This window comes from Miniopterus natalensis, chromosome 4 (genome assembly GCF_054644295.1).
Source record: "Miniopterus natalensis isolate mMinNat1 chromosome 4, mMinNat1.hap1, whole genome shotgun sequence".
Lineage (NCBI taxonomy): Eukaryota > Metazoa > Chordata > Mammalia > Chiroptera > Miniopteridae > Miniopterus > Miniopterus natalensis.
In genome coordinates, this window is record NC_142084.1 from 84,973,380 (window position 1) to 84,985,971 (window position 12,592).

Here is a 12,592-nt window from a genome sequence, read left to right on the forward strand (position 1 = left end):
GCTTAAGAAATGGGCTTATCTCTTTTTACCTTATTATTGTGGGAAATTTCAAAGAAATTAAATATCAATATCAAAATAAACTTCCGTGCTTCCACAATTCAACATAGGCTGGTTAAACTATTTTTGAAGGAAAAAAGTATTTATTTAAAAGGAGTATTTATATATTTAAACCTGTTTAAAACAGCATTAATTCTCTGGGGTATTTTAAATATATGCTCTCTAACTTGATACCAAGGAACTGATAAACTTTAGAAGTCTCTTTCAATCTGCAAAAGCTCTTGTAAGAATGGAGTATCTGTCCCTTTAAAGGTGGAGCTGAAAACCTAGTTTTTGTGTGTCCGAGAGACTGGGTGCTTCGATACCCACCTCTGGTTGGGAGCCTGCCTCTTCCAAGCACATTTCCTGCTCTTATTTGCCTCAAATCCCACTTCCCATTAGAGTTCTGGGCAACCCTGAACACTTTCAAGGCTCTGATGAGACCTGAACTTTCTGATGCAGGATGCTTGAGCAATCCCGTCCTTTGCTCTTTTTTCTGTTTTTTTCTTATTTGTCCTATTGACTTACGAACATTTCCAAATCATGGGGAAGAAGTTGGGTGGATGTTTGCCCAATAACTTTCAAGAAGGGACTCACTTCTCTGTTTCTGATACCCTGAGTCAGCTGCCAACACCTACTTTGGTTGCTGATCCTTTGTCACTTTACTCTGGGGAGTTCTGGACCAAGGCCCTGTGCAATCACATTAGGCTTCAGGGACACAGTCCCAAGTGGTCATCTGAGGAAAAGCACACGGCGACAGAGCTGCAGCTATTCTCTCATCCAAGAGATAGGTGGCCATGTGACAGTCCATACAAAAAGGAAAGGTGACACAAATAAAAGCACTGTCACCTCTCCCCCAAAGAGACACAAGTTGCAACATGAAAACAAATATTTATTTTTAAGTGGGCCGTCCAAACATATTTCTTCCTGGTCTGGAAGATGCTCAGCTACTGATATTTTTAAGATATGATGTTCCTTGTTTCCAGGGCACATTTCAAGCAAAACAATGAAACAGCATTGCAAGAATCTATGCAGCTTCTGTGTCCAGCTTTACCCAGCTTTTCTCTTGCAACGCTACTCTGTGCTTGGAATGGGTGACATCACCTCTCCTAGGGAGCTGACCCACTATCATACTGACCCCAGAGAAGGGTTAAAATTCCTTTCACTTTAGGGCTGGATTTAACAGATCTTCAACTCCACAGGGTACTGGGAATCTGTCCTATGCATTGCATTCCCGTTAAGATCTAGTATGATATTTGCTATACAGTGAGTGCTCAACTGATGTTTGATGAATAAATTAATTATGTAAATGAGAATAAGAGACCTGAGTAAGACACCACCCCTCCACCCCCCTACCCCAGAATTCCCTTCATTTGTTCATTCAACAAATACCTACAATGCCAGGCACAGTGCTGACTATTCGTACAAAATGCAATGACCCAGATTCTGGCAGACAATGGCTGGGAACAAAGGCAGGATCTGGCGATCCACTTTGTTTCTCAAACCTTTCCTGAGGATGCCAGACATCCCACATCTGGAAGGAACAGAGAGGCCTCTACAAAGAGTATGAGAGACAGTCCTCGGCAGTAATGGATTGGTTGGACTATCTAAGATCTAAATTTTTAAAAACAACCTGCTCAAGGATGGCCATCCATTCATTTCTCTAGACTTTTCCTGAAGCTATTTTCAGCCTTTCTTACTTTTGATTAAATGAATTCCATGCATTTATTGTCTTTAGAGTAAAATGTTACTTGCTTTCATTTGTCCTAAAGTTTTCTCTGTAAGTTCTCTTAGTTAATCCAAATTGGGGTATTTTGGGACATGCCTGTATTACTCTAATCATAACTTCAAGGATTCTGGGCACTTTTCCTCTCTGTTTATCTTTCTAGACTCAAAAGCCATAAAGTCTGAAGTCTTACCTAACATAGCTCTGTCCTCTCTCTCCTACTATAATCTTGCTCTTCTGTTGCCCAATAAATCATGACCCTTTGAACCCAAAGGGATCTTATGCACTACCCCTCTCCCCAGCCCTCTTCTTTCTTATTTTCTCTCAGCCTTATTTTATAAATGAGGAAACTGAAGTTCAGAAATTGGAAGGTCAACAATCATGTCTTCCTTCCCAGCTCTCCCATGTAAAAACCAGAGCCACAGAGAATATCCTAGCTGCACAGGTCCGCTGCAGGAACAGGATAGCATTTTCTGACTTATTCCTGAGATCCTCGAGAAAGCCTGTGCGTTTGCTGGTGTCATGGCCCAAGGTGCCTATTGGATTTTAAGATACATATTGCCCAGTACTAGGTCGCTACCTGGCCTCTAATTAAAAAAACAGTTTAGATTAATATTTTCTCTCCATGTACATTATCTCATTAATAAATTGTGTATTATGCAGAGCAAAAATAGCAATGAAGATATTGAATCAATTCCAATCAAGAGTCAGTGATTTTTGTGACACATATTTGCACTTAGCTTGTGTCAGCATGAACATGGATTTTCATTCCCTCAACTAATAGCATTTGAAAAGTGTTCTAGAAGTTTGTCGCACGATGAAGGAAAGTCCCATCTGGGATTCCAAAAATGGCAAGTAGACAGGATAGAGTAGGTCAGAAACAGAACTAACGGTGATGACAGGGCCTCCAGGAAAGTCGAGTAGGTGGCCCCAACCCCGCAGAATGAAGTTGTCAACTCTTGCCTCTGAAAAGGAGAGCTTCCGGTCTTACCTTTTCTCCTGTAGGGCCTTCTGCAGCCTTCCACTGAGGTATTATTAGTTCGTGTGGTAGCTGGGGGCTGCCTTCCCCACTTCCTCCTGCCAACACAGGATGCACAACCATGGGAATCCCAGACCTCTGCACCCTAGCTGAGCCAGGCATGCACTGCCAACTGGGAAGAACCCTATGTTGGGTCATTAGAAGACCTGCTGGATTTCAAGCTCTTAGCACTTAACTATGGGTTAGGCACACTGCGAGGTGTTGGCAATACAGTGCAAGACAGGGGTAGCAAGGTCTCTGTTCTCCTCACAGAGTTTATCTTCTAGAGGTGCAAGATGGACAACACAAATATTCTCAAATAGTACAACAGGGTCATGGAATAAAGAGGCACTGAAGAAGGGGTCCCTGTTTTAGACAGGATGGCTAGCAATGGTGGCATTTAACTGAGACCCTAGGGATTAGAAAAAGGCAGTTGTGCAAAGATCTGGAAGAAGAGGGCCCCAAGTAGAGGAACTAGCAGGTGCAATGGCCCTGTGTGAGCAGAAGTAGACTTGGCCTGTGCAAGGAAGCAGCAGAAGGTAAAGGTAGCTAGAGTCCAGTAAATGAGGGGAGAAGTTGGTAGGACACATGGTCAGCAAGACAGCCATGGGTCTGACATCACAGAGGCCATGGAAAGTGTCTGGATTTTATTATAAATAGACCTGGAAAGCACTGGAGGGTTTAAACACAGAGCAATATGATCCGTATTCAGCTTTAGAGAGATTGGTAGGGGTGGGGGGAGGAAGGGAGAGCAGAAGCAGAAGGCAAGGCTGGAGACTTGCAGGAGCCCTGGTGAGAGAAGACGGTGCCTCAGACAAGAATGATTTCAGTGGAGAGGAATGAAGTGAATGGATTCTGGGCATATTCTGGAGGTCAAGGCCATGGGTAGTTATTTTAATTGTGCTTCAGTGTTCTCATCTGTAAGATGAAAATAATGATACCTGCCTGCCCATCTCACAGAATTACTGGGGAGAGTCACTGTGAAATTGCTCCTCAGCCCACAAAGCAGCATAGCATGAACCTGAGCTTCCTAACAGGAAGTGTGCATTTGGATGTCACTCCCTACTTTCCAAGTCAATCTCACCATCCAGCTCTTCTGCATCTTCATGACAGCCCCGGGAGGTAGGCTGCAGGATTCCTATTTTTTAGAAAGGAGTGAACTGAAACTTGTGGGAAACGAGACTTGTTCTAGGCAGTGGTAACCTCAAACACTGGTTGCACGCAATCTTAATAAAGGGTTATTTCCCCAAACCTAGGCAAATTAATCTGCCTAAGAATAGGCCAAATCATAGGACTCCTGGGGATGAGTTGAGGACTCCAAAATCTATTCTGTCTAAACCAACCACATAATCACATATAGAGTGGCAGGATTATGAGTGATTAACTTTCCTTTCAGATTACTGGTTTAATGTATTCTCAATCAAAATATATCCTAAAAATAATCTCATTAGACTTGTATCAGTTTTATCATACTGCTAAAAATCAGAAGCAATGCATTCATTTATCCATTACATGTTTTCTGAATACTTAACTATGTGCCAAGCACTATGTTAGAGGCTTGATATACATAGGGGGAACCAGAGAGGCACAGTACAGTCCCTGCTCTAGGGGCTCTGATTAAGTCTAGATTCTTTGCACACAAAAAAGGAATTATATGATATTTAATGGAATATTTAAAAAATGAAATGACCTTTACCATGCAAAAAATACTGAAAGCAATCTAAAGGCTCAATAATGGAGGACCACAGTACATCTTTTCAAAAAAGTGTTCAAAACTTCAAGAAAGCAGGATGTCCTTTCAATGTCACATTGCAGCATTGTTTAACAGGCCCTTCCATGTGTCACTGAATTATCTAGGGGAATGTACCTTTGTCTGACTTTTTTTTATTTACCATTAATTAAAAGACTATACCCTGCTATGTGTTAACTGTGGATTTCTCACCCGTAGAGATGCAAATGACTTCAGCATAGCAGAAAGATAACGAAGAATTCTGGTGGTCTGGCCCCATGGGGCACTGACCGCTTTTGCATCTGTCCCAGCACAAGATTTCAACACTCTTCCTCCAGCACCTGCGCCACCCCTGTTCCTCTAATGCTCTGAACCAGCTTTGCCATTCCATCCACTGCCTCATTCACGAACCCAACGATTCTTTGCCACCTAGTCACCCTACCTTTGTATGAGAGTCATGTTTTTAACTTTTCGGAGATTATACTCCTGCGATTTCTTGATGGAATTTATAATCATTAAAATCATGTTCTGGAGAATTTAACGGTGTGGGAAATGCTCAGTCTGTGAAGTAGAAAATGCCAGGCACAAAACTGTGCATACGGTATGGTTCCAATTTTATCCGTATATATTTATAGGAACACACACACAAAGACCGGAGAAGAGAGGAGAGCCTTAGGAAAGCAGCGGAGAGAGAAGCCAAAAGCAGGGAGGGGAGAAGGGAAAAAAAAAAAAGAGAAGAAAGAGAGAGAGGGAGGGAAGGAAGCCAGGGAGGAAACGGCTGCTTTCTGCTAGCTCAGGACCTCCGCCACCTCCCAGGGCGTGCAACGTGGGAACAAAGCCGGGGCACCCCCAGGTCCCGGTCCCCCGGCCCGCCCGCCTCCATCCCCAGCCCAGCCCGCCCTCGGCCGGCCGGCCACTTACTTCGGGTGCAGGCCGTCAGGGTCAGGGCGAGCGCCAGCAGGCAGAGCCGGGCGGCGCCCGCACGCCCGGGCATGGTGGCAGCGGCGCCCCGCGCGCTCACAGGCTGGCGGCCCTGCCAGCGCCCCGACCCGGCCGCGCGTCCGGAGCCCACTGGCCGCCCGGCGCCTCCCAGCCCCGCTCTTAGCCATCGGCGGGGACGCTCCTCCCTCCGCCCCGCAGGGCTCCGCCACCGGGGAGGAGGGGACACGCTCGCGCCCCCCCCCAGAGGCTGGGAGGGGCGGCGGGGAGGAGCCTGCGCGCCCCCTGGGGAGCCCGGCGCGCTCAGGTGACGGCGAGCGGGGAAGGGGTGCGCCCGCGGAGGGCCCAGGACTCCACGGACCGAGGTAGGCGCGGCCCGAGCGTCCTGGGCTCGGCCTTGCGGGAGTTAACCTGGCCGTGGACCCCCGCTGGACGGCGCCCGCTGCCCCGTTCCGCGCTGCCAGGCGCCTTGGGTGACACTCGCGGCCACTCACCCCGCAGGCTGCGAAAGAGTCAACGGAACCACCGGGCACAAAGAGCTAGGCAAGAGCTAGGCGCTGTCTGGGGTTGTTTTTTTAGCAGGACCCAAATCCAGGAGCCTTTCCCTCCCTCCGACCGGGAGGAGGGCGTGGAGAAGAGGGGATCCCCCGAGGAGAAGGCTTCCGAGCTGGGGCGGGGCGGGGGGTTGGAGCCCCAGGCAGGGGAGCTGCCTCGGAACCGGCCAGGCCGAAAGGCCAGGGGCGCGTCACGGGAGAACTGGAAGTTGGACGGCTAGGATGAAAGTCTTAAGAGGGCATAGTTTCTGCTGGAATAGGAAATAACTATAACTGAGGCCGGCATAGCCCTTACTAAGTGATGCACGCTGTCCTCAGCACTTTACATCCATTCACTTAATTAATCTAGGAAAAGAATTACCTTGTATTGTCTTTTAATGTGTGCCAGGAACTCTGCATATATCATCTCTCTTAATTAGCCCAGTGATCTCCTAGAACAGGTACTAATAGTATCCTGCTTTACAGATGAGAAAAACAGACCTGAGAGGCTAATTTGCCCAAGGTCAATCACCTCTTTAAAGGTTGTTTTCTCCAAACACAGTCACACTGGGATAGGAACTTGGGGGGACACAGTTCATCATATTCCTCACCCCAGGCCTTCACCACACTATGGTCTATATCCATTGGTTATACATATATGTATATAAATTCTTTGGTTGGTCCACTGAATCCTAAAGCGCTAGAATAGTCCTCTGGCTGGATGCTCTGCCTTCCAGGTTCACTGGGGCAGTAGTGTCATCCCCATGGCCCTAGGCAGTAGCCTTGTCCCCTCAGCTTTGCAGCAGCCCCACCCCTATGGCTTTTCGCTGTAGCCCTGTCCCTGGAGGCACTAGGCCAGGGAAGCCTGGCCCCCAGAAACCAGGAGGGGGACCCACCCTCTGAAACCAAGAAAGAAAGAGCCCTGCCCTCTAGGCCAGTATGCTCTAGGCCTGTAGTGGGACTGGCAGCCCTGCTGACCTCTGAATCACCTTCGGGGTCATTCTTCGGCTCCTTGAAGGATAATGCACGCCCAGTTGCTCTATTGTTCTGGCCTAGAGAACCGCAGATGTCCAAAAGCCTTTCTTTACTTCATCCTGACTCTGTTCCCTTTGGCCCAAACTGGCAGTGTCTCTGCTGGTATAACTGCATTTCTATTTCTGGTTGCTATTAAAATGGCTGATTAACTGCAGGGTCATCGTATAGCAACAGCCTTGGCGTGCTATAAGCCCTATCTCCAAATACGGTCGTTTCAACATATACATGGGGGTAGGGGACGTAATTCAGCCCATAACAGGGGCTTTACCCCTAGAGTCATAAGACTAGAATTTTAGTCCCAGCTCTCTCCAACCAGCCCTGTGACTTTGGATAAGTCACTTCTTTCTGGGCCTGAGTGTCTTACCAATGACCTGGGAATGGGAATGGCTACCCCAATCCGTTTCACCCAGGAGCTGTGAGGAGCTGTTGAGATAATAGTGGTGAAAGTACTATACCAGGTAAAAAATGCTGACGTGCCAAGTCTAACTGATTCTATGGACCATCTGCTTGCAAAAGGCATACAAACTCCATACTTGAAATTTGCTTCCATTCGCTGGCACTCAGCTGATCAATATTTAATCTGCATGTACCCCTGAACATTGGGGAGTAGCTCACAAGAGAAAAGGTCCAGTGGTTATTGAACTTTGACCAAGGGGAGAGAAAGTTTCTACTCTGTTTCTTATCCAGCCCCCTCACACTTATACACAGGAACAAACATATACATAACTTTTGACCCCCTGGAAGCCTTCCCATTTATTTGCAAAGAATGTATTTGTTGTTTATAAAAAATACTACATCTCTATATAACCTTTAGAATCTTCATGACATTTAACCTACTAACTACATTTCTGGGAAACTATCCTAAAAAAAATAATCTGCAATGCACACGAAGATTTATGGACTAGCATGTTCATAGTGGTGTTATTTATAATAGCAAAAATACTGGAAACAACCTAAATACCAAATTGTGAGGGAACAGTTAATAAATTACAGAATATCCATATGATGGATTACTATGCAGCCATTTAAAATAACATTTACAAAGAGTTTATGCTCTGATGTTAAATGAAAAAAAAGCAGGGTCCAAAATTACATTTAGGTATGACCTCAGCTATGTAAATAAAAGACACTTTTTGAAAGACTAGAAGGAAATGTGCCAAAATGTTTGCAGCGGTTACCTCTGGGTGGTGACACTATGGATGAATGGAAGTTTTTGGTTTGGTTTGTTTTTGTTTTGTTTTTTTCCCCTTTTATTTTCTACAATGCTTAGTTAGACGTGACTTTAGCAATGGCGGTGGGTGGGTAAATGTCAAACACAGGAAAAGAACTCAGGAGGAATAATGGTTTATCCCGGTGGCTTAGAAAGTTGTGCATACTTGACCTCTCTCCTCTCATGTTAGGGAAACTGAGGCAGGGTTAGAGCAACCAGTTCCAAACTTCAGGAGTCCAGGTGACCCAGGTCACTGTTCCCCTTCTACAGTACACTGTCGTGGTTAGGAGATGGCCATCCTAACACGGTTTAAATTATTAATAGCATGAAGGTTGAGGCATTAGGAAAGACTCCATTCTTGTTCTAACTAGCCAGTCCTGCGTCAGCGCCTGGATAAACATCTGACTTCCAGGTAGCCCTCTAATTACCCCCTGAAGGAGTTACACATCTAGGCCATCCGATTACCATCTGAAAGACTCAAGGGATACATCACTTTGACATCCAGTATCCGGACGACGAGACTGACCAGAGCTCCTGACTCCCATCACGCTGACTGCCTGACATTTAACTGATAACCTTGCTAGAACCATCCTAGAGCCAAGCGTTCAGGACTGACAATTCCGGAGAACATACTTTTTACTATAACAACTTTTAACTTTTCTTTCTTCTTTGGAACACTTCTGGGCTTTTGCCCAGCTGTTTTCCCAGTTTGCAAATCCAAGACCCTTGAATAAATCCTTATCATTTATCTCTAGCAAAGCCCCCAGACTTTTTGAGTTCATTCAACATAGCTCATAGAGTTTCTGTGAGGCTTAAATGGGTGCTTAGTACCTCTCACATAGCAAGCAGTCAGATGCTAGCTTTTATTATCTTTGTTCTACTGCTAATAAGTATGGGGATGGGGAGCATATTTATAATGCTTAGTTTGTGTTTTTAGTTGTGTAATGTGAGAAGAGTCTAATTATATACTGATTCTTTCATTATTATCAAAGATAATGATCATGTTATCCTGTAATTGTCTTTTTCTTACCCCATCCCCACTACATTGCTAGCCCTTTGTGAATAGGAGCTGGACCTTGTCTCACACTCTCAGCATTTGGAACGCACAATAAATGTTTAATTAAATAAATTGTTAATTAAATTATGAATAATAGTTATTTCATTCTGGCTCTGCACAAACTACCAAGATGCTCATGGGAGAATTGTCTTCATTGGCCTATACTATAAGAATAATGTTGGCCCTGTGATAACTATTGCTATCATTTTCCTAGCAACTAGCACTTTTTAAAGTTCAGTTTATTCAAGTATAATTTATATACATTAACATTCTTCTCTTTTTCTTGTTTTAGTATACACGGCTATGAGTTTTGGCAAATGCATATGATCAAATAACCACTTCCACAATCAAGATCACCCCAAAACTTCCCTCCTGTCTCCTATCACTTGCAAACCCTGACAATCACTGATCTGCTTTATGTGCTTACAGTGTTGCCTTTTACAGAATGTCATATATATATGGAACCATAAAAAACGTAGCCCTTTGAATCTGGCATCTTTCATTCAGCATAATGCACTGAAGAGTCACCCATGTTGCCCCATGTATCAGTAGTTCCTTTTTATTGTTCAGTAGTATTCTATTGTGTGGATGTACCATACCATAGTCAGTTTATCCTTTCACCAGTTGAAGAACATGGGGTGTTTCCAGTTTTTGACAATTATAAATAAAAGTCACTATAAATACTCAAGTTTTATGTGAATATACATTTTCATTTATCTAGGGTAAAAATATTCAGAATGGAGTTGCTACATCTATGGTTAAATATATGTTTAACTTTGTAATAAACTGTAAATAGTACTTTCCAAAGTGGCTGTATGATTTTGCATTCCCACCAGGACTATATGAGAGTACCAGTTGTTCTGCATCCTTGTCAGGACTTAGTATTGTCAGTTCTTTTGATTTTAGCCATTCTAATAGATTTGTAGTTTCCCAGCAACTCCCTTGCTCTTCAAATACTCCATGAAGGAGCCAGGTTAGGATTATTGAATCCATCTTGATGGAAGGAATTAAAGTCTAAAGAGGTCTTTTACTCAAGTCTCTTAATTATGTTCAAGATTTTAGTCTTTAGTTGTTTTTCCCCAAAAGAAAAATCCAGAGAAAAAGCAAATCCCCCCAACCCCTGGGCAACCCATAAATCTCTTGGAATTACTCATCCAATAGCATTTATTGAGCATTTATTATGTGATTTTGAAGAATCTACAAATACAGAGATTCCTAAGACAATTAGTGTAGGGGGAGATGGGAGAAAAGCGAGACAAGGGTAGGAGCTGACAAGACAATTAAATGGTCACTTTCAGAGGGTGATCAAATTTCTTGACGTGTGATTTTTCTTTTTAGCCTGTTTAATGTGAAAGATTACATTAATTGGTTTTTGAATGTTGAGCCAGTCTTGCATACTGGGACAAATCCCACTTGGTCATGGTATGTAATTCTTTTTATACATTGTTGGATTAGATTTGCTAATAGTTTGTTGAGAAATTTTGCATCTATATTCATAGAGATTTTGGTCTCTAGTTTTCTTTTCTCATTTTGGTAATGTCTTTGCCAGGTTTTGGTATTAGGGCAATGCTGGCCTTATATAATGAGTTAGGAAGTATTCTTTCTACTTCTGTCCTCCAGAACAGACTGTAGAGAATTTGTATAATTTCTTCCCAAAATGTTTGGTAGCATTCACCAGTGAACCCATCTGGGCCTGGTGCTTTCTGTTTTGGAAGGTTATTAATTATTGATTCAATTTCTTAAATGGTTATAGGCCTATTCAGTTTGTCTATTTCTTCTTATGTCACTTTGGCAAATTGGGTCTTTCAAGGAATCAGTCTGTTTCATCTAGGTTATCAAATTTGTGGGCATAGAGTTGTTTATAGTACTCCTTTAGTATCCTTTTAATGTCCATGGGACCTGTAGTGATATTCTTTCATTTATAGTATTAGTAATTTGTTACTAATTAGTTAGCCTAGCTAGAAGCTTATTCATTTTATTGATCTTTTCAGAGAACCAGCTTCTGGCTTAATTGATTTTCTTTAATTTCTTGCTTAAAATTGTATTGATTTCTGCTCTAATTTTTATTATTTCTTTTCTCCTGCTTACTTTGGATTTAATTTGCTCTTCTTTTTCTAGTTTCCTAAGGTGGAAGCTTAGATGATTGATTTTAGATCTTTCTTCTTTTCTAACAGTATATGAATTCAATGTTATAAATTTCCCTTCAAGCACTGCTTTCACTGTATCTTACATATTTGATACATATTTGATAAGTTGTGTTTTCATTTTCATTTATTTCAGAATATTTTTTCTCGAGATTTCTTCTTTGTCTAGTGTGTTATTTAGAAGTGTATTGTTTAATCTCCATGTATTTTGAAAATTTTTAGTTATCTTTTTGTTATTGATTTCCAGTTTACTTCCACTGTGGTCTGAGAGCCAACATTGTATGATTTATGGTCTTTAAAATTTGTTAAGGAGTATTTTATGGCTTTGAATGTTGTCTATAGTGGTGACTGTTCCATGTAATTTTGAGGGGAATGTGTATTCTTCTGCTGTTGATGAAATTGCTATAGATGTCAATTATATCCAGTTGATTGATAGTGTTCTTGAGTTCAACTATGTCTTTCCTGATTTTCTGCCTGCTGGATCTGTACATTTGTGATAGGGGGTTGAAGTCTCCAACTATGATAGTGAATGCATCTTTTTCTCTGCAGTTCTAAGTTTGTGCCTTACATAGTTTGATGCTTTATTGTTAGATGCAGACACACTAAGGATTGTTAGGTCGTTTTGGAATATCGACCCCTGTATCATTCATTATGTAATGCCCTTCTTTATCCCTGATGGCTTTTCTTGGTTTGATGTCTGCTCTGTCCAAAATTAATACAGCTGCTCCTGCTTTCTTTTGAATAGTGTCAGCATGGTATAGTTTTCTCCATTATTTACTTTTAATCTACATATGTCTTTATATTTAAAGTGGATTTCTTGAGCACAAAATGTTATTGGGTCTTTTTTTTAATCCACTCTGATAATCTCTTTTTTAATTGGTACATTTAGACGATTGACATTCAAAGTGATTATTGATATAGTTGGATTAATATCTATCATATTTGCTACTTATTTTTATTTGTCACCCTTGTTCTTTGTTCCTATTTTTGTCTTCTACTCTTTTTCTGCCTTTTGTAGTTTTGTTTGAACAACTTATATATTTCCATTTTCTCTCTTAGCATCTCAGTTGCACTTTTTAAGAAACTTTACTAGTTGCTCTAGAGATTGCAATATATATTTATAGCTAATCCAAATCCACTTTTTAAAAAAAATTTTTTTAAATAT

General features: G+C 42.4%; 1 protein-coding gene across 2 annotated transcripts in view; it reads right to left on the reverse strand.

The window, feature by feature from the left end:
- Nucleotides 1-5,527, reverse strand: part of ADAM19 (ADAM metallopeptidase domain 19) — a 72,969-nt gene extending 67,442 nt beyond the window's left edge. Inside the window, exons 1-2 of one of the 2 annotated variants that reach the window (XM_087816946.1) lie at nucleotides 5,431-5,527; nucleotides 2,754-2,839 (exon numbers count right to left, since the gene is read on the reverse strand). In XM_087816946.1, the coding sequence (XP_087673072.1) occupies nucleotides 2,754-2,839; nucleotides 5,431-5,503 (159 nt within the window). In that variant the 5' untranslated portion in view covers nucleotides 5,504-5,527. Of the gene's footprint in view, nucleotides 1-2,753; nucleotides 2,940-5,430 lie in introns of those variants that run through there. The other variant, XM_016209540.2, reaches the window with a different exon arrangement.
- Between the last annotated feature and the right edge of the window lie 7,065 nt (nucleotides 5,528-12,592).